Raw genomic sequence first — 22,663 nt, forward strand, 5'->3', positions numbered from 1 at the left:
AAAACTGATTTATAGGCTATTCCTCAAAATGACTAAAAACTGAGAAATGCAAACTCAGAATATTACTCAAACCTGCAATAATTAAATATATTAAATTACACAAATATAGTTCATGTACTTAATCTCACTTTATTAAAGGGATAGTTCACCCAAAAATGAAAATTCTGTCATCATTTACTCACCCTCAATTTGTTCCAAACCTGTATGAGTTTCTTTCTTCTGTTGAACACAAAAGAAGATATTTTAAAGAATGTTGGTTATCAAATAGTGGATGGGTCCCATTGACTTCCATAGTAGGGGGAAAAAATACAATGGTAGTCAATGGCTACCATTTCATTTCATTTTTGGTGTGAAAGGACCTTTACAAAAAAAATAACCAGCCTAGGTGAGAAAAACTAATGCAAATTAACACATTACTTTTCATAAAAAGCAACTAATTAACACCATTAGTTACTTTTTTAGGGAGTAACGCAATATTGAAATGCATTACTTTTAAAAGTTACTTTCCCCAAGTCAACACTGGTGTCAAATGCAAAATATTAGTCTTATTTGGGTAGTCAAGCCCTCAAAGAACAGCAAGACAACAATGGTAAGATGCCTAACGTGAAATAACCAAAGACAGCCGATGAATTCAACCAAGTAAGATATTAAAATACCTTCAAAATCATATTCCCAGATTCCAGCAGATATTTTCATCACTTTAGTCCGGACGTGACGACATTCATACGTAGCCAAGTAAAGATGGCAGACAGCATCCCTTTGAATCCTGTACGGACGAATTCAAGAAAAACTGCGTATTATAATGCTGGCAGACTTTCCAGGTATGTAGACGATTGGATATTGATCTTAAACACCTCTTTTTTAACATAAGGCTGTCAGATGAGTTTTCATAACAATGTATGTTTTGATATTGGGTTTGTTTATACCACGGTTCCGGGGTTGAGTGCTAACGGGCTAACAGTCTAGCCTAGCGGCAGTGTAAATTCAGCAGCGCGAGCTGTCAGTGTCAGATTACAGCTGATAGGACACGAGAGGATACAAGACTCCCCGAGAGATGCATGTGGTGATTAAAACGTGATATAATCATGTGAGATATTTGTCATTCCGGTTCCTTCTCATAAAACATCTTCTTGGGTAACGTTAACTTGCATTACATCGAAGCCTACTCTTACACGGCTTTGAGAGATTCGGTAGCTGTTAGTACATTTATGGAGCATCTCATAAGATCACATAGAAGATGTTTACACAACATCTTATGAGCCTTGCGTTCATTAAACATCACACATAAGATTTAATGTGCATTTGGTACACAAAACATAATTCACGTGCATCAGGTACATTCATAGAACATATCATGAGCTTTTAGTATATCAGTAGACCATCATATGAGGCTTTGTTCCTATAGCATATCTTGTACAGCATCTCATTTGCCTTAGGTATATGCATCACATGCCATGGTCTGCTGATGCTGAACTTGACAAGATATCCCTGCAAACTGTTTTCCCACGGTTTATGCGAGGCAAAGATGCCAAAGATATTCATTTAGAAACGAATGTCCATCTGGTTTTCCTGAACCACATAAACAGTCTAACAGCAGACAGGATCTGTATTTATGGCATCCAGCTGGTTGTCAAATACTGACAGTCCAAGGACCACTTGTGGCATTGCTGCTTGAGAGTATGGACCTAAACCAAAGTGATTGCTTAATTTGATTTCATTGTTTGGCGTAATGCTATTGCGCATAATCACTTTGTGAATCGTTTTGTGTTTTATTGAGGAGGAAAGAGAAGAGCAGAAGAGCTGACCACAGTTAGGAGAGATTAATTGGACCACCAGCTATGTTTGGCTCATACTTTGCTTATTCTGATGTCCATCTTGATTTATATGGGTGGTTAAGCAGATTTGATGGTGATCTGATTTCTTTTATCATACAATTGAATACAAATATCAGTGGTGGGCCTGCAGGCTACAAATGTCTTCCATCTTCCATGTCGGTTTATGATTACAACAGTCAGCTAACTTGGTTGTCTTTTTTATTACACCCATTTCTGCTTGACCACTGTTGAGACAGTTTAACCAAAAAGTATTTTTAATGGACATCAAAGGCTAAAATCCACATAGACACATGTCAGAGTGATGTGTTTTTGTTGACATACCTTAATAATAACTTGCCTATTGTGGCAGGAACCGATTAGCCTTTGTAGAGCTATTATTTGTCATTTCCCATTAGTTCAAAGTCTCTTATAATGGTGAATCTCACGAAACTTGTCAAGAACATGTCTGGACCATATTTCGCCCCAAACTCAAAATAAATCAATTATAAATTATAATGCAGAGGTAGATCCATTGTTTGAGCAGCCATTTTGTTTGTCAATACAAACCCATAAGACTTTTTTTCATCTTCAAAACACAACTTAAGATATTTTAATGGAACCTGAGAGATTTCGAAGTCCATGCCCCCCAAACTTTCATGATTCAGAAAAAAAATATGGTTATTTATGAATCATTTTGTGGCATTTTTGTCCTATTGTTTATTAGGCTATATTTATTTGCTTGGTCAGTGTCGTTGTGGGTTTTCGTTCTTTTGCTGTTGTAGGCTGTAAGGACCTTTGAAATAACTGAAATAATTTGATATGGAACTGTAATGCGGATCTGTTATAGTTATTTATGACTCGTTTTCCACTGACCGGTACGGTTCAGTACAGTTCGGTACGGTACGCAATTTTTTGCCGTTTCCATTGTCAGAAGTTGTGAATGGTACCCTAATTCTGAACCATACCATACCACTTTTTTGCCACCCTTCCGTTGGGGTATCTAGCACAGTAGTCCAGTACTAAAGGGTGGAGCTGGACTGTAGAACGTTGATTGGTTGACAGAGAATTGTCACTTGCGCATACTTTTTCGGCCTTGTTTTTACTTGCAGCCTTGGCTCAAACAAACCATGGCTGCGTCCGAAATCACGTACTATGTGGTACTACATTTGAATTTGAACAACCTTCGCGACCGTTAAAAAAGTATGTTCTATATAGTATGAATGAATGTAGTATGAATGTAATCTGGACGTACTACAACCTAGGACTGGGCGATATGGAGCAAAAAATATATCTCGATATATTTTGCTATATCTCCATATACGATATATATCTAGATATCTTTACAGGAAAAATAACCCCCCAAAAACTACTGCAAAAACAAATATGCCAAATACCACAAAGTCTTTTTTTTTTTATTGAAGTGCAAAGAGGTAGGCAGTTCATGCAGGAACAAAGTAGGGATGCAACAATACAGTAAGTCCACAGTTCAATACATACCTCGTTTTTTTTTAACCACGGTTTTCGGTTCGGTTCTGATGGCTAGTCGCATCAGATTTTTGCTATTCTATTCTTAGCCGAACAGCAAGAGCTTCAGGAGGAAAAAATACTATTTTTTTATTGCAATACTCTTTCTTTATTTTACTTAAAAGACTTGAAAAACCTTACTTAAACTTAAAACTTTACTTTTAAAAACCCTTGTACACATTCCTAGTGTACTGTATAATATAAAATAAATATATATTTATAAAGATTTACACTGGCAGCTCAGAGCTGTATGAAATTGAATTAATAAATGTAAAAATAAAACACTACATAGACTTCACTATAAAATATACATTGATTCTTATTAAAGCTACTGTATTAGTTTTTCAGTCAAGAGCCGTGAGTGATTTTGTCTTTGTCTTTTGTTATTTTATTAACCACTAAAGGAATAGTTCACTCAAAAATGAAAATTCTGTCATTGATTACTCGTGCTCAAGTTGTTTTAAACCTGAATAAAGTTCTTTCTTCTGTTGGACATAACATATATTTTGAAGAATATTGGAAACCAAACAGTTGCTGGTCCCCATTGTAGGAAATAATAATATGAATGTCAATCGCTACCATCAGCTGTCTGTGTTCAACAGAAGAAATTAATACAGGTTTGGAACAACATTAGAGTGAGTAAATAATGACATCATTTTAGAGTGAACTGTCCCTTTAAGGACAAGCGGCAGCCCTGCTGTCAATTTAAGACTTTCACGCATCTAATATACAGACACTCGCCGATTTTACTTTCACTTTAGACATAACCGACTGTGTTTATGTTAACCTTGTGTGTATTTGACAGTATTAGCGCAGTAAGATTTAGTCCAGTAATCACTTGTTTGACAGGCTTTTAGTGCGCGCGCTCGGGAAAGCGCATGGTGCCCTACGCGCAAGGCTTTAAAACGCATGCAAATAATGAATTTTCATTCAAAAATAAAACAACTCAAATCAAGGGCATAGTAAGTAACGTTAACCTTCTCCAGCAAGCAAGCCGCTCTCTCTCCGTAGTGTACAGTCGCGGGAGTTCTTGTCTCGCAAAGTAATGCTGCCTAGGTAAACTGTATCTTGGATCAAGAACCAACTGTTTGAGAACCAACTGTCGGCATTCATGGCAGTAGACATCTGTCTGCTGTTCGTCCGACGCCTTAAAACCAAAGTATCTCCATATAATGGAGCCAGTTGTTTTTAAGACGAGTTCTGTAGCCTCCGAGCTGGTTGCGGACGGCGCCATGACAACACGCGAGGGGAGGGGCGAGCGAGCGGGGGCGAGCACAGCACAGAGAAGGCAAACAAGCAAAGTGGCGGAATCAGAATTAAATGTAAACAATATATCGATATATACGATATGTCAAAATCCATATCGTGTTTAAAAAATATCTCGATATATTTTAAATATCGAGATATCGCCCACCCCTACTACAACCGCCATGTTGTCATGATCATGTGACTTACCAGCGTCAGTTGCGTCCCTTCAACTCCATTCCTAAATCGTCTCCCGTGGCCTCATGGGATAGTAAAGTGTCCATCGTATGGGCACTTCAGAATCTGAAGGTCATCCGGGTACTTTTCGCCTACTGTTTTTCGAATACTATGAATTCGGACATACTACCCTGTAGGCGTACTGTTTCTGATACTATATAGTAGAGAAGTATTTGATTTCGGACACAGCTCCTGTCTTGTGACAACAGCCACATGACGAGATGCAAGATCAAGATCTGCTGTATGCATGTCGCTGTTGTTTACTGTGTCGCTTTCTTCTTCTTCACACAAGAATTGCGTTGATTGCTACACCATGCCTTGCATAAGGGCGCTGTTGGTGGTGGAAAAACAAGCCGGATCAGGGTTTAACATCCCTAATCATACTAAACTGTACTGTACTGAATCGTACTGCTCGGTGGAAATGAGCCATTATACTACGGGGGCGCTTGAATCTGATTGGTTGACGAACGTTCTAAGGTGTGCAATCATTTTCAGGGAAACGCACGGTTAAAGTAGTTCCAGACAGGTCTTGACCGCATTACAGTTTCATATCAAATGATTTCAGTTATTTCAAAGGTCCTTACAACCTACAACAGCAAAAGAAAACCCACAACGACACTGACCAAGCAAATAAATATAGTAAACATACTAAACAATAGGATAAACAACAAATCATTTCCATGTTTTTTTACTCAAGCCGCAAAATGATGTATGGAAAGCACATAGGCCTACTCCCTTTCTCCCTCTTTCTCTCCCACTCAAACGCACACACATACACTATGGACACACACTCACACAGAAATGTGTTGTCAGCACTGCTTTACTGCTTTATCAGTAAAATAGTTGAACAACTTAAAAGCTACATGACATTTCTCACTAGCGAGGTAATAATGGCGCTGTTCTTGGAGCAGATAAATGTACAGTTTCGCTAATAGTAGAGACGCTGCTGCCGAACACTGTTGAGAGACGCACATACGATTAATCTCTCGCTCTCGCTCTCGCTCTCTCACGCTCGCTCTCTCTCTCGCTCTCTCTCTCTTTCTGTGTGCTATTTATTTAACACTTTCAAGGTTCAGAAAGGTAGTTAAGACATTGTTAAAATAGTCCATGCGACTCCAGTCATTCATGAAGTGACGAGTATACTTTTTGTTCAACATTTTCAACTTTATTCAACATTTTCTTCTAGCCTCTGTGTCAGACTCTTAAGCCTTGTTTATACTTTCGCCTTTCTCCGCAGCGGCAGCTTCCGCTGACTGTGTGCGCTCCTTCCCCAACGAACGAGGCGTTTATACTTGACGTGCTTACCATTGTACTATTCTTTGAAATGGCAGAGGGCAAATCGGAGTAATTTTTCTATAAACCATCAGGAAACAGTGGTGAGAAGAAGTGGAAGAATGTACACACACAGGTGACAATATTTATTTTAGTGTACTTCACCAGAAGCCACACTACAAAAGAATCATGTAAAACTCCGTAAACCTTGCAATTATTACTTGTGACATGAGAACAAAATGTATGTGTATACATGTATACAACTAAATTAACGATCTCTTAAATATTTCTAAATTTCACTAAACATTTAATTTAGTTTCGTGAACATTTTTTATTAAACATGGATCTTTATTTTCAAGAAAAGTGCTTATTTATGCTTTTGTAGGTTCATTTTGTAAATATAAGCAACTCATTTGTATGTGCAAACTGGGTGCCGGTGAGAAAAGTTACAAAACTGCGCTGCACACTGCCACGCGAAATGGGGTCTCGCGCACTCCGCGATGACGTCATTTTTGCTGCGCGCACCCTCGCGCTCGTGAGTATAAACAAGGCTTTATGCTGTTGACACAGTGTAAACAGTGCAGCACTTCCAGAACCCTGGCTTACCATTGGCCAACACTGTTCACGTGAGCACCCTGACGCATGCGCACAAGTCGCTCTGCCGTAGAGCTAGGAAACACTGCACTGTTAACACTGCGTAAACAGCGTAAGAGTCAGCGTAACAATGTCTTTACTACCTTTCTGGGCCTTGCTGTCTATGGAGGGGTCAGAGAGCTCTCGGAATTCGTAAAAAATATCCTAATTTGTGTTCCGAAGATGAACGAAGGTCTTACGGGTTTGGAACGACATTAGGGGCAGTAATTAATGACAGAATTTTCATTCTTGGGTGAACTAACCCTTTAAGGACAAAAACCTGACAAATGTCTTAAAATACATCATCTGAAGTTTCTGAACAATGTTTTAAGGTGTGGTGGTAACCATAGTATTAGGGATGCACCGGTTGACCGGCCAAAAATCGGAATCGGTTTTCTTTGTATTTTTCTGCCGATTTTTCTGGAAGTGCGCCCGCATGCACAAACGCCTATATTGCAATAATTCGCAAACATGTCACTTGTGTGTTACAAACGGAAATTTTCGGAAAAACTTGTGTGTTTGTGCAAGCTGAAGTGCAAGCTGAAGTTGCGCGAGCTTACCTCTCTGCACAAGCGTAGATAGTGAGCGTTTCCTGTGCAAGCTGAAGTTGCGCGAGCTTACCTCTCTGCACAAGCGTAGATAGTGAGTGTTTCCTGTGCAAGCTGAAGTTGCGCGAGCTTACCTCTCTGCACAAGCGTAGATAGTGAGCGTTTCCTGTGCAAGCTGAAGTTGCGCGAGCTTACCTCTCTGCACAAGCGTAGATAGTGAGTGTTTCCTGTGCAAGCTGAAGTTGCGCGAGCTTACCTCTCTGCACAAGCGTAGATAGTGAGCGTTTGTCCAGCTCAGCTTCTCACGTGTTGGATCGGATGAGAACGAAACAGACTAACTTGTGACAAAGCCGAAATACTTCTTTTTGTAGCCTAAAGAAGAACATGCATGCACTTTTGAAATCAGTTCTGTAGCCTATAGGATGATCATTTTTATTTTACCTTAAAATTACATTGACTTAATTTGATTTAAAAAGCACCTGCTGTAGCATCTTAGTTTTTTCCGTTGCACTAAACATTATTTGATTCAATTTCCCATTTCCCAATTTCAGATTGCGGACTTGTTTTCCTTTGCGCAAAAGCCAATTTAACCTGTTAAATACGAAATAAACATCTTGTTCATGTATTCTTTCATTCTTTTATTGCGTAAAAAAAAAAAAAAAAAAAACGGTATCGGAATCGGACAGTTTTCTTGAAAAAAAAATCGGAATCGGCCATGTAAAATCATGATCGGTGCATCACTACATAGTATAAGAAGAATAATTGATTCCGTCTCCAGGCCTTTGGATTATTGAAAAATAATCCTCAACGCGTCTTGGCCACATTACCACCTCGGGTATGCATAATTTTTCTAATAATTTAACGGCCAGTCGTCAATTATTCCTTACGTAATCCATATGAATCAAGCAGTTTAAATCCAAGCCTTCTAAAGAGACACAATCGTTTTATACGATTAACAGATTTAATTTGGACTATTATTTACACACTGACTGATCATGCATTTAGCACATTAAATATGCTAAACAGAAGGTCTTGACATACTTGATTTTTAAGCAGATTTGATAGTGATATCATTGTTTTTTTTATCAGTCAGTGCAGTAATATTCACTATACAATGTGAGCGTTCTGTGTTTTGTGGAGGATCAAATATGATTCACACAAACTGATCTCTCAAATCTATATCTTCCCTGTTCATTCTTTTTGATGAAAAAGGACGATTCCTTTTAAAATCTTTAGGACTAGAGTTTGTAGGCTGTTAATGTCCACCATTGTAAGTGTATTATGCTTCTTTAATAATTTATCCAACATGATATCACTAGCTTAGGAGGGCCTGTTTAGTCTGTTTAGTCAGCATGGTCTGAATCTGTTTCTTTTGGGGATTATTTTAGTGTTCAACTGCAAAAGGATGTCAGTGTTTACAGGGATCTCCGAGGCCTAATTGCATGAATTAACGCTATCCACGGATAACTCTAGAATGAAAAGGCAGTGTGCAGGTTTTGACGCTAATGCTAAAGTGGATCTGGTGCAGAAACGGCAGGGCTTTTGTGTGGGTGGAAGCTGATATCCTCTTGGGACGTTGGCTGTTTCAGAGTGTCACAATAGCATTCTGCTGATCTGGGTTTGAGACTCGTCTCGATAAATGAGGAACACAGTGTGATAGAGGAACAGTTCCTTTAACTTCTGCATTTTTTTTGTTTGTTCCACTCATTCATGTAGGCGCCTTTAAAAATGTCCTTATTTCATTGCATAATGTCTTTTTATATTTTAGAGGTTATAATGAAAGTAGGAATGTTTTTTGGGTAACAAACAGCCTATTTATTATTACATTTGAGATATGACACCTTAATTTGAAATTGGAAACCTATACCATTTATGTAGCTTAGCAGGTTTTTTAACTTTTTGTTAATTTAAATAAAAGAGAAATTGGCCTACACAACTTTTATTGTTGATAATTGTGGCTAAATATTATGATGCTTAACTTGTCAGAGGTGTAATGCCATCCTTTTTTGTAACAATGGTTCATCAGGTATCAGATTGAAGACGAATCCTCAAGCCTTGATGAGATGCCATTGATGATGTCAGAGGAAGCTTTCGAAAACGACGAAAGTGACTATCAGACCCTGCCCAGAGCCAGAGTGAGTCAAAGACACAGAGGACTAGGCTGGTTCCTCTGTGGAGGATGGAAGGTCCTGTGCAGCAGGTAACATCCTACATGAGAGCTTATGTTAATATTTAAAGGGGGGGTATCACACACAGTTTCTGTCAATCTCATGTCAATCTTGAGTACCTATAGAGTAGTATTACATCCTTCATATCTCCGAAAAGTCTTTAGTTGTATCATATTTATAAAAGACCGCTACGCTGTACCGAGTCTTTCCGAATAAAACCAAGCAGCTGGAGGCGTATCGTGTGGGCGGAGCTAAAGAGTCACGAGTGCGCGCAGCTATTTGGTTGAGAGCGTCTGAAAGCTGTGACATCCTTAGAAAACGTGGGAAAAAACGTGTCCATGTCATGTTTTACAACATTTGTGTGTGTTTACTTATGGTTTATGAAGACATGGTTTGGTCTATGGACTATTGTATATGACTTAGTTAGCAGTAGCAAGCGGAATGCTTTTGCACGTCAGACTAATGCGTGTTTACATAGAAAAACAATGGAATAGTAACTCTTTTGAATGAAGAAGCACTTTTTGTGGGAACCCTAGGACCCTAGGTTTAATAGGACATAATTCATTTAGTTCAACATATTTTCCCGCTCTTTGTGCATTATTGTTTGGAGTGGTTTTACAATAAACAAACAGACACCTGTAGTGGTCAGCTAAACAAGTATTTAAACACACACCATACATCGCAGGCTCTAGGACTGGACCAGAATATTCGTTTGATAGGTTGGTATTCGATTTTCAATTTTGGGATTTGAATATTCATTTTTTGTTTGTTTTTTGTCAGCGTACACCTGGCATCCCCCTCGATGCGGTTCTCATTCGCGCCTGTGTATGTTTACACTATAAAATCTGGCAAAATACAATAATGTTTTTTTTTTTTTTTTTTTTTTTAACAATTATTTTATAGGCTAGCAGTTTTTAATAGGATGGACAGTTGAATAGGAATCCAACCTCGTTATACTTAATAAATATATTTGCTTCTTCTTAGCGTTCCCTGCAACGGGCAGTATTCTCTAGAGCGCACAACTGCATGAGTTTATATGGAAGAAGCGCATGCCTGAGCTTGCATTTTGGGTTAAGCTGCGTTGGTTTGACATTGTGGAAAATAGAATAATAGAATCAAAACAAGTCAAGTCAACTTTATTTATATAGCACTTTTTACAATGCAGATTGTTTCAAAGCAGCTTCACAGAGTTAAACAGGAAAATAATGCTACAGAATTTGATTCGGCTGTACAGCCGCTCTGGGGAAAACGGTGATGTCAGCAACTCATTTCAATTATCATATAGTGACAATGTGGGCAGATCAGTAATTTAGTTTATATAGTTAATTTAGTTTACTAATTAGATTTATTTGGATATTTAGTTGAAAATTGTTTCCCCAATCAAAATGTATTAGCCTTTTTACCCATTAGGGATGTGATGGTGAGAAAATGTTCCATCACCGTCACATTGCAGTGCTTGTGCACTGAGCGGCTGTGAAAGTCTGCAGCCGTGCGGAGTTTACTTTCGGTTTGCCAATTCGGGGACGGGTTGCTTGAATTGTTGGTTCATTAGCCTATTATTCTTAATGAAAAACACATCAACAAAACAGTACAATTACAAACTCCCTTAAATAGGCGCTTTTACATTTAGCTTTGAAACCAATTCTTCTGCGATCATCTTGTCATTCAGCTCCTCACTCTCGTGATGAATGAAATCTGACTCTCGTTCGGCTTACGCTGCACGTTCAGTTTTTAATCTGTTCTCTAACTGACTAAATGATTTTTGCTACTTTAATATATCAAAACTGGGATGTAACAGACCGGTGTGTTTTGTATCACTACAGTGTCCGTTCTCGGCACATATAAGCCCTGCCCGTATGAGGCGCGCCACTTCTCGAGATTGCTACCTTTAGAGAGAAGAATATGTTCAGCTCCTTCCCTCCGAAGCTTCGAATATTCAATGTTGAGTTCTACTGAAGCTTCGAAGCAACAGACCAACCCTAGAAGGCTTCATTGATAAAGGAAATATACGTTCATGTTGTTTACTTGATGTGCACTTGATAGCCAACAACACACAGACATTTGAAGCAGTTTTATTCACCGCCTGCGATTCCAACGCATGACCTTGAACCTTTATCGTTGGGACCGCTCCATCCTTCAGCATTAGACGATCTGCAAATCCGGAGTTGAACTGGGCCTGGTTTATAAAAAATGCAAAATGCAGGGAACAAATAAAAACACTTGCGCAACTCTGTTGCTGCTCCGGAAATACAAACTCCATCCACTGTCCCCTTAACGCTGGGTTCTTTGGGAAGCTGAACAGGGTTGTCTCTCCCTGACAACCAAAAACACACTTCTTTGGTGACATTGTTGATTTTGTGAAGTCCTGTGACCTGTGTAGCGCAGCCGACAACTTCCCTAAAGCCAAGCAAAGCGTGTTGATGGGCGTGCTTTTGCTCTTTCGCTCTGGTCGGTGTGTGCACGTGCGCCCTTCCGGGAGAAGTGCCCGTACAAGGAAATTCCGTCCTTGTTGACGTCACATAGGCCCACACTTGAATTCTTTTTTCCCGAAACTTGTGAGAAACAAGTGTTTTTTAACTTTAGCAGTGTAAAAAAACTCAGAATGCATAAAATAGCATTATACCCCCCCTTTAAGCATAGTTACTTCTTTCCATATCTGAGTGTTCACAAATGATCCGCTAGACATAGTATTTGCTTCTCCAACGTGAACCACTTTTTAAATTTGATGCTGTGTCTCAAAAACGTAATTCTCATGGTGAACAATGCTGTGCTAAAATTTAAAAATAGCACAGAAGGAATGTGAGAACCTGTTCTGTGTGAATGCCCTCATATTTACAAACTCGACTGCATATTAGGGATGTCACAGTGAGGACATTTTCACACTGGCCACAACACTGATATTACTTTTTAGTATGGCTGGGAAAAAAAATATTGATTTCTCAATTTTAATGATTCTTATTTTTATGAACTGATATCGATTGATTAGTCTATCCTGTTTACAGTACATGAATGAACGGAACATTGTAGCACGCATCCCATCCAATAAATTGCAATAATATTTGTGCTTTGTTATTTTTGATATGAAACAAAGTCTCAGATTTCAAATTACGTCCATTTTATTGCGAAATTCAAAAAATAAAATACCGTTTTGGCGCTCTATAATGTGGCGTGACAGATCGCTGTAGTGCCGCAGTTCAAGAGAGCGGCAATGCGCAGCTCACATGAACGGATCATCTCATCCGCTTTAATAGCAGTTACTGCGCGGAAAATAAACATGAATGAACATCTTAAGGTATGTTAAAAGATGCATTACATCTTACCGAAATCTGTCTCATGTCAGTTTTTCAACCGCATAAAGATGTCAATAAAACAGCTTGTAAGCTAAATAGTATCACGTAACATCACCTTTACCTTCAGAAAAACCATATCCAGTGTGACCATAAACTCGTTAGTGAGTGGTATATATGCACCACATTACATATTCATTATCATTTTTAATGTTCTTCAATATTTAATGCATGTTTGAATAAATCAGTTTTTATGACGGCCACCATTTAAATGTTTATATTTCAAAAAACTAATTGGATTAGAAATATGATTATGTAATTGTAAAGTTATTAGCATGGGCCAGATTGACTAAACAGGGCAAATTAGCGTGAGAGCGCAATTTAAAAAAAGGGCAGATGGGAGTGAAAAGTTCACTCTCATCTGAGGAAAAGTTCAGTTAAAGAACACAGACGCAATAATGGCACAAATATCAGTAAATTGATATGGGCAAACCTTAGTAAATCACATTGTGTGATTAATTTAAATACTCTCCTCCATAATTTTTGCGTCTGAAAGGGAAACTCCTACAATTGCATATGCAATAAATTCAGCCGCAAAAATAACCCTGTCCAAGCCTTTTCAGTGCTAATTCTTCTCAGCGTGTCTTTAGTAAATCCTGACAGTAGCTTTTTAATGCCAAAAGATGGTTTTGCGCTGACGCAAGCTGTTAGTAAATCTGGCCCTATAGCTTGAGTGTAATTGTTTGTGTTCAATATTATACCTTCAATATTATAGTAATGTAGTACCAACTACAACCCATTTATAGTTTACAGATTTTATAGTTAAGAGATTTTCTTTCCTCGAGAAAATTTGCCATGTACTGTGTCTGATATATATCCAAAATGATTGATATTGAATTGAAATCGAATCGTGAAATTTGTGTCAATATACCTAGCCCTACTTTTTACCGATATTAGTATTACAAATAACACTGGTTCACTTTTGAATGTGCACTCGCTTTTCACTTTCGCTTTAAGTTTGCGCTCACACGTACTCTGTCTACAGGGAGTGCAAAATTATTAGGCACGTTGATTTTCTGATCATATTTTTTTTCCAGGCACATTTGACCAATTCCAAACCACAGTAATCCTAATAACTACTATTGATTTAGTATTTAATAATGTATAAGTGATATATAATTGTTCATGAAGGCTGGAAATGAAAATCACCTTATATTCAGGTGTGCAGAATTATTAGGCATGTTTTCTTTTACAGATAAATTGAGCCAAAAAAGAGATTTAACTCAGACTGAAAAGTCAAAAAGTATTAAATGCGCATGAGAAGGATGCAATACTAATGCAATACTAGACATTGCAGTTAAGGCATGACCATTGGACAGTGAAATGCTCGTTGGGTCAGCAGGGTCAGACAAAAACATGTGGCGGAGAAAAGACACCTGTTAACTGCAAAAGAATTAAGAATTAAGGTGAAGAATTAAGGGTGAAACCATCAGGAACCCTTTAGTCTCCAGCGCCACCATTTTCCAAAGCTGCAACCTACCTGGAGTCTCCAGAAGTGCAAGGTGTCAGGATCTCAGAGACTTCAGTTAGGTAAAGAATCCTAAAAAATGACCCCCACTAAATAAGAATCATAAGCTGAAGTGTTGTAAAATACATGAAGCCTGCTTTTTTATAGGCTTTATAGGTTTTATAGGTTGAGAATGACTATTGAAGGACCAGCACCACATCCTCTAGTACCACTGTTTGAAGAATTAATCTTCCAGAATCTGGCAGTACGTTTTGGGAGTTCATTTTTAGTCCATCTCTGCAAAACGGACTTCAGAATGGACTAAAATGAACAAAACATACTTCCAGATTCTGGAAGATGAATTCTTCAAACAGTGGTACTAGAGGATGTGGTGCTGGTCCTTCAAGAGTCACTCTCAACCTATCTGTCCATAAAGCCTATAAAAAAACCTTCTTCATGTATTTTACAACACTTCAGCTTGTGATTCTTATCTAGTGGGGGTCATTTTTTAGGATTCTTTACCTAACTGAAGTCTCTGAGATCCTGACACCTTGCACTTCTGGAGACTCCAGGTAGGTTGCAGCTTTGGAAAATGGTGGCGCTGGAGACTAAAGGGTTCCTGATGGTTTCACCCTTAATTCTTCACCTTAATTCTTAATTCTTTTGCAGTTAACAGGTGTCTTTTCTCCGCCACCTGTTTTTGTCAGATCCTGCTGACCCAACGAGCATTTCACTGTCCAATGGTCACGCCTTAACTGCAATGTCTAGTATTGCATTAGTATTGCATCCTTCTTATGGGCATTTAATACTTTTTGACTTTTTGAGTTAAATCTCTTTTTTGGCTCAATTTATCTGTAAAAGAAAACATGCCTAATAATTCTGCACACCTGAATATAAGGTGATTTTCATTTCCAGCCTTCATGAACAATTATATATCACTTATACATTATTAAATACTAAATCAATAGTAGTTATTAGGATTACTGTGGTTTGGAATTGGTCAAATGTGCCTGGAAAAAAAATATGATCAGAAAATCAATGTGCCTAATAATTCTGCACTCCCTGTATATAGGCCAATAGTTTGCTGCAAGCCTGCAGCACTTGTGTTAAAAACTGAAGCCTCTATTGCCTCTATTGCCCCTAGGTGGTTGGTCCCAGTATATATCGTTACCCCTCCATGTATTCTAATGCTGCGTTCACACCAAACGGGAATAGAGCATCAGGAGCAAGTGATTTCAATGTTAAGTCAATGGAAAGGCACGTTGACGCACGTCTGGAGGTCCTGTGGAGCGATAGACGCGTTTCGCACGGCATGATAGACCCGATTCCGCCTCATTCGTGCGAATGACGCGAAGTGAGCGTCTTGCGCGTTACGAGCGAGTGGTGCTTTTTGTGCATTCACGTGTTTGAAGTGAATTCGCGTCTCACGCCCGAGTTGAAAAATGTGAACTTTGCCGTCAATTCGCGCCGCGTTAAAGGGTTACTTCAGTGATTTAGCATTAAGCTTTGTTTTTAAACTGGGTCATTTATGCAGTAGAAATGTGAAATTATTTTTGAATTTGGTGCCTTCTAGACTGAGAAAAGACAGAAAATGTATTTGTCTCATGTGGATGAAAGACAACAACTCTCAGAATGCACTTGCTTCGCTGCCCTACGAGGTCACTCCGTACACCGTCGTTTTGATCTTCATAGTAATACAATAATTTAGTTCAGTTAGAGAATAAACACTATAATTAAAAACTGAACGTGTCTTTTCAATAAAGTTTGAGTGAGCCAAACGAAAATCACGGCACAGACGCAGCAGTGTCAGATTTCATTCCTCACGAAGAGCTGAGCAGAGCTGAGGTAACATTAAGCGCCAGTCTGGCACGTTTTCAGATCGCACATGGAAGCTGAACTATCACAGGAATTAATTGAAAAGTTGAAACACTCACTTTACTCTGCACCGCGCTCCGTTATGATTGTCCGTGCGGCCGTCTGTGTCTTACATTCTGTGCGTGAGATCTCTCCCCTATGGGCGGGTTGATAACATGCGGAACAGCTCCATCTAGTGGCTGTAGTCTTTAGCCTCTGGCCAAAAAAAGGAGGATTTTTTCCAGAAATAAAATGCATAATTCTCTCGTCTCAGGGCGATATGAGGGGGGAAAGTACCATAATTTGAATATACTACCGGGTTTCTACTGATACAAAGCTTAATGCTAAATCACTGAATTTACCCATTAACCAATCAGGAGCCTGCTTGCTGCTGTCACGTGGTAAAGTGACGTGATGAGAAACCCTGCATAATTTAAAAATACTACATTGTGTCACAAAATGTAGTTTTAAGACTTTTTCAGGTGAGAATGTAGTTGTTTAAAGCTCAAATCTGTGGTTTATTTATAAAGAGAGCGCCCATTTAAAAAAAACATTATAATCTTTTGGAGTTGTGCGATCCAGTGGATCAGCGGCGCTCAGCACTCATTAACCCCGGCGAGAGCAGCCTTTCCTCGGCTAGTCCTTCTGACGTTTGCCGCTGGCTCTGATGTCCTGTAGTGGTTCGTCTTGTGTGGATCTAATGGGCGGTCTTTGGTGTCATGAATCTATAATTTGTTGTCTGCCAAATCGAGGGCAAAGAGAAGTTTCATAACTTTATTTTTTTAAGGATATTTAAATATACATGCAGTGAAGATAATGTAGGAGTTGCCTGGACCACATTTGTGTGGCTATTAATGCTTAATATATCTTTTTAATGAAAATAAAAAGAGGCAGAGTGGTGTTTTATGACAATTTTCTCCTGGAGCGCCTTCAACGCGCATCTATTTTGCTTCAAACGCTCAATTTATACGCGCGTCCAATTCGCTGTGGATGCGCGAATGGATTCAAAATGTTCAAGCGTCCAACAAGACGCGGTAGATGCGATTTTGATGCTCTATTCACGTTTGGTGTGAACGCAGCATAATGGATAAGAGACAAACTAACCATGAAAATTACACTTCATAGATTTTTTTCCCAAAATTGGTTTCTGTCATTTTAGGCCATTTATTTCACTTTTCTTCAGCGGAAGAGAATGAAGTCGCTTCGTCCATATTTTTTTTACAGTCTATGGTTTGTGGGCATAAGGGTGCCACTATCAATATGTGGGGTATTAAAATCATTTTTGAATGCATGTTTGGTTTTCCTTTCGCTTTCAAATTTGCCATTGCGAGTACTCTGCGGCGGTAGTGGTCGCACATTTTACAAGTTAAGATGTAAGTGATGTTCAGGATCTCTTGTGCACCAAATCCTCTTCCATCATCCTGTCACTCATCAGTCCTTACACTTTTCATGTGATAAGTGAAATCTGACTCCTGCTGCACTGTGCTGTCACTCTGCAGCTCGTGCTGTATATGGAGAAGAGCATACACTTTCAGTTTATAATTGTAGCATCCATTGTCCAACTGGACTAAATTATTTTTATTTCTATAAAAAAAAAATGAACAAATCAGTGGGGGCTGTACCGTGGTGGCCAAGTAATGTAATCGGTGTACAGCCAAACACCGTGTAACACAGACTCCTGAAGCAACCCTCCGGCAAATGGATTGTTCTTGAATGTAAGGGCACTTTCACACCAAGGGCGACATCTATAAAGTTTAAATAAGCATTCTAATTCTATGAGAATAGACAAGTCAATATGACCGCAATAACAATAATGACATAGAGGAACGATATTGTTGGAATTGCTTTCAAAACTATTTTTTTCAAACTGATGAATGATAAAAACAGACCAACGACAGCCAATCAGAATCCATCCAAATAGAGAGCTGAAGCTTTCAAAGTGGCAGACAAGATAAAGGCAATGCCCACTTATAATAAACAGAATGTTACTATATGTTGGTGTGGAAGCTAATATAGTTGTTGATATCTTTATAGGTATTATTCTTGGTCTAAGTCAGTAGCAATATTTTATTCAATAATATGACAATAAAATAATGTCTTTGAATCTATCAAAACGTACTGATATATGTGATTACTTGATTCATTTGATTGGTATATTTATTAATATGATTTAAAATGTGTTTGTAATTGATTGGCGATAGATAGATAGATAGATAGATAGATAGATAGATAGATAGATAGATAGATAGATAGATAGATAGATAGATAGATAGATAGATAGATAGATAGATAGATAGATAGATAGATAGATAGATAGATAGATAGATAGATAGATAGATAGATAGATAGATAGATAGATAGATAGATAGATAGATAGATAGATAGATAGATAGATAGATAGATAGATAGATAGATAGATAGATAGATAGATGTTTCGCTGAAAACATTTTAAAGGTCTTGGCCTTCACCTTTTTTTAATAAAATGTCACCATTGTCATGCAGCCTATTGTGTGTGTATGTAGTGCTTGTGCCAGGTTGGCTCAGCTCCTTTCTAACGCACCGGTAACTGTGCATGAAATACATACACAAGCACAGGTCGTGTTTTTTGGTTGAGGTGCTCTCTGCGCATCATCAGTCAGAAGGTCAAACGCGCCAACCGAAAATTTGCTTATCCAGCCAACAATATCAACGGGCTCAATGTCTATTTGGACGTGCATTCCCAGAATATCTCAATGCCTTTTGTGTTGCATCAATGACATGTGACGCAAGTGTGATTAAAAGATATATTAGTCATTTATGGTTATGAAAGTGTGTGCTTGACTCTTCTCCACTTATGCACTAGGTTATCAGCAGCGCATCTCAATTGTAAGCTGGGTATTGATTTTTTTTTTCCTTCTCCTAATGAACAAATGGGATTTCACACAGCTGACCAGTTTGCTGCTTTCCAGTAATTTTCTGTGTGCTTAGGCAAAGGATTATGAAATGAACAAATAATTCAAGCAGAATAACTCTGCTTATTCAAACGGCCCTATTATTTGAACTACATTCATTTGAGCAAATAATCTCTCTTATGAATCAGGGAGCTGGCACTTACAGACAGGAGACAAAAGGGGCCAACACAAATATTATTATATTTTTTTTTCAAGGTTTATGTAATTTAGTTCAGTGCCAGCCAAACCAATCGGCATGACTGTGTACACTGCGCAGAGTACCGGCAGAGTACCGTCACGCCGTTCAGCAGGGATGGCAACCGCTAGAATATAAAATGAATATGAAGGTCAACAAAGTGTTTGGCGCTCTCTCTGACCTTCACAGCGAATCGGAGCATTCGTTTTACTAGGGAAGGGTTTATTTAGCAGGGGTGTTACAGAGGACATAATCTACAGGTTTGTTGTTCCCTTTGGGTATCAGTAGGCCTGCATGGAACCCGGCAGGAACCTCAGAAGTTTGTCATCGTTCATAAAAACTATACACATCACATTTTTCTTATCAATATGTGTAGTATTCGACATGAAATCAAAATGAACTTGTTTTTACTATGCCTGATTCTTAATTACATGAAAATATACTACTGAAGTAAAATGAGTTGCTTGTTAACATTTAAATCCTAAATTAAAATGCTCTTTTTGAGGGTTTCGAGAGCGTCCTCCCTCTTCTTTTACTATTTTCTGGCTCTACCGTTTCAGCGTACTTCTTAGTGGAAGTGCCCTGTGTCGTCTGCTTAAAGTTCAAGTGAAGCTAGACTGAGCTCGGCTGCCTTCGCTCTCTGTAACATCAGTTACATTAATGTTGCATTAACGTCAGTTGTATTTCAAGTGGAATCAACTGGATACGCGTGACTGGTGATGAATTCCGCAAAAGGTCTCAGTGTTCGTTTTCAAGTGCATTTTAAGTGATTAACAGGGTGATAATTCAACAAAATCGCCGGTTTTCAGCGCAACCCTTAAATTAGGAGTAATGACCAGCCTTGATATTTGTTAGTTATTCGGTCAGGGATATTTTTAAATGAAGACCATTTACTGGAATCCAGGCCTGAACTGCGCCTGTAGCACTGTGTCTCCTTTAAGTGAATTTGTCTAATCACTGGATGATCTTTTTCCTCCCGTGGTCTCTGTCACGCAGCTGTTGTGAATGTCTGGTTCACACATGTCGCAGGAGGAAGGAGCTGAAGGCTCGGACAGTGTGGCTGGGACATCCCGAGAAATGTGAAGAGAAGTACCCCAAAAATGCCATCAAGAATCAGAAATACAACATTGTCACTTTTGTGCCAGGGGTAAGGCCATATGAACATAAAAATCTGTGATGCATGTGTTTTTTGAGAGTGCTAAAGCTGCAAACTACAGAGTTGTTTATCATTTGTAAAATGTTGTATTATTATTTTTGTATGTTTATGTCATTAATATTATTTGTATATTTAAGCTCAAAGAACTTTTTTAGTGCCTGCGTTGATTCTTGTCGCTCTCGCTAGGCTGTTTAAAGTGAAATCTCTACCCATTGTACGCACAGCAGATTTGCTCAGTAATCAGGTTAATGTGTAACTAGCTGTGAAGTAAGGGGGTGTAACAGCAGTCTAACGGATCTTTTTCCACTGAGTGTGTAAGCGATCTACTGTATTATGACTGCTGGCGATATCTTATTCAGAGGAACGCACCTTGTGTATGTGTCCTTGGCAAAGTATTTGCAGCTTGTATGATGAATTATGCATAAGCCAATCAGGTGTGCCTCCAAAAGCTGTGTTAGGATGTTGCGTGTGTTACTGTCATTACAACACTAAGTACTTGATTCATATTGTCATTATCCAATTTTCATCAAATATATTGCTGGTTGTTGATTTATTTGTGGTGCTTTCTCTTTCTTTTGTTTTAGGTTCTTTACCAGCAGTTTAAGTTCTTCCTCAACTTGTATTTTCTGGTAGTGGCTTGTTCTCAGTTTGTTCCATCGCTTAAGATAGGATATTTGTACACTTACTGGGCCCCGCTGGTGAGTACATCTAACCTTACGAAGGTTGAGATTGAACTCTAAAATGTAAATTCATTCATCACTTTTGTTGTTCTTTTTTTTTTTTCTTGTCTTTCAGGGTTTTGTGTTGGCTGTCACCATGGTGAGAGAGGCAGTTGACGAAGTTCGCCGCTGCAGGAGAGATAAAGAGATGAATTCCCAGCTGTACAGTAAACTCACAGTGAGAGGTGACCACAATGTGACGTTGTGTCATATGCACATGTTTTGAGCTCCATTGACTAACTCAGAGAGTTCTAGCCTTTGGAACCTGGGAAAAAACATTTAAGTGAAAAGAATTCATACAGAGTTGATCTAGTTTATCTTTTTTTATTAATTTTTTTTTAGGTAATGACTTGATGTATTCAAATTCTCATCCATCTTCAGGTTTTGCAATTGTCCTTGTAAAATGATTTATTATTTAATCTCTAATAATTAGGGCTGTCAAGCGATTAATTGCGATTAATCGCATCTAAAATAAACGCTTGTGTTTGCATATATTTATACATATAATTATTATGCATATAATACACACACATGTATATATTTAAGAAGTATTCGCATGTGCGTGCGTGCGTATGTGTTGTGTGTGTGTGTATATATATATATATATATATATATATATATATATTTATATATATATATATATATACACACACACACAACACATACGCACGCACGCACATGCGAATACTTCTTAAATATATACATGTGTGTGTATTATATGCATAATAAAAATATTTAACGCAATTAACGCAGCGTCTGTTTTTATATCCATTTTTGCCTAGCGTTACATTATATGATCACGCTCTTATTCATGTAAATGCTTTTAAACAATCTAAGCACGACAAGACAAAAGAGAACACACTGTATGTCGACGTCCTGTCTGTGTGTGTGCGTCTCATGTCAGCTCATTGAGGGACACACACACTCGACGCACAGACAGACTCACGTCAGTCTCGTGCACACATCGAGTTCTCTTTTGCTCTTGAACAAACAACAACAACAACACAGAGAATGTTGCCAAAACACCAGTTTTGTCGAGTATTCTCATATTATGAGTCTTAAATTAGTTAAATAACGTCTTAAATGAACTTGTGAGAAAATGAGATGCGCAGGACAGCGCGTCAGATCCGCGTCATGTTCCGCAGCAGCTGATCTTAAAGTGACAGCAGCACTGACGATGTCTGTCATTAGTGTTCATCAAAGAACAAAGGGAACAGAATTTTTTTTTAGCTTTAATGATGATTAATCTATATTTCATTTATTATTTATGCAGTTAAGAAAGGTGTTTGATAACTATTAAATTTCTGTATATGTTTAACAGCGAAGGCCATGGGTAAATATAACATTTATTATAATGGGTTTATGTAGCCTAAAGATTGATTTAAGTTCACTTAAATTAAAAGGTTTTTTTTAAGCCTAATAAATGTTGAAATCGGTAGCTTTCAGATATACTGTAATGTTACGTCATTAATGTTTCATAGAGACATTTGTATCAGTGATACTGGTCTTCATTCATAAAAAGTTGCCATTACAACAAATATTTAAAATAAGCTGTCTTTAAATTGTTTCTACA

The 22,663-nt window shown here is 38.3% G+C and overlaps 1 protein-coding gene across 1 annotated transcript in view; it reads left to right on the top strand.

Annotated features, from left to right (window-relative positions):
- Positions 1-722: 722 nt before the first annotated feature.
- Positions 723-22,663, top strand: part of atp9b (ATPase phospholipid transporting 9B) — a 70,180-nt gene continuing 48,239 nt past the window's right edge. Inside the window, exons 1-5 of the mRNA XM_079830074.1 lie at positions 723-821; positions 9,300-9,473; positions 20,212-20,362; positions 20,956-21,069; positions 21,167-21,275. Of these exons, the coding sequence (XP_079686200.1) occupies positions 742-821; positions 9,300-9,473; positions 20,212-20,362; positions 20,956-21,069; positions 21,167-21,275 (628 nt within the window). The 5' untranslated portion in view covers positions 723-741. The remainder of the gene's footprint in view (positions 822-9,299; positions 9,474-20,211; positions 20,363-20,955; positions 21,070-21,166; positions 21,276-22,663) is intronic.

The sequence above is a fragment of the Gobio gobio genome, assembly GCF_949357685.1.
Source record: "Gobio gobio genome assembly, chromosome: 11".
In the NCBI taxonomy this organism is placed as follows: Eukaryota; Metazoa; Chordata; class Actinopteri; order Cypriniformes; family Gobionidae; genus Gobio; species Gobio gobio.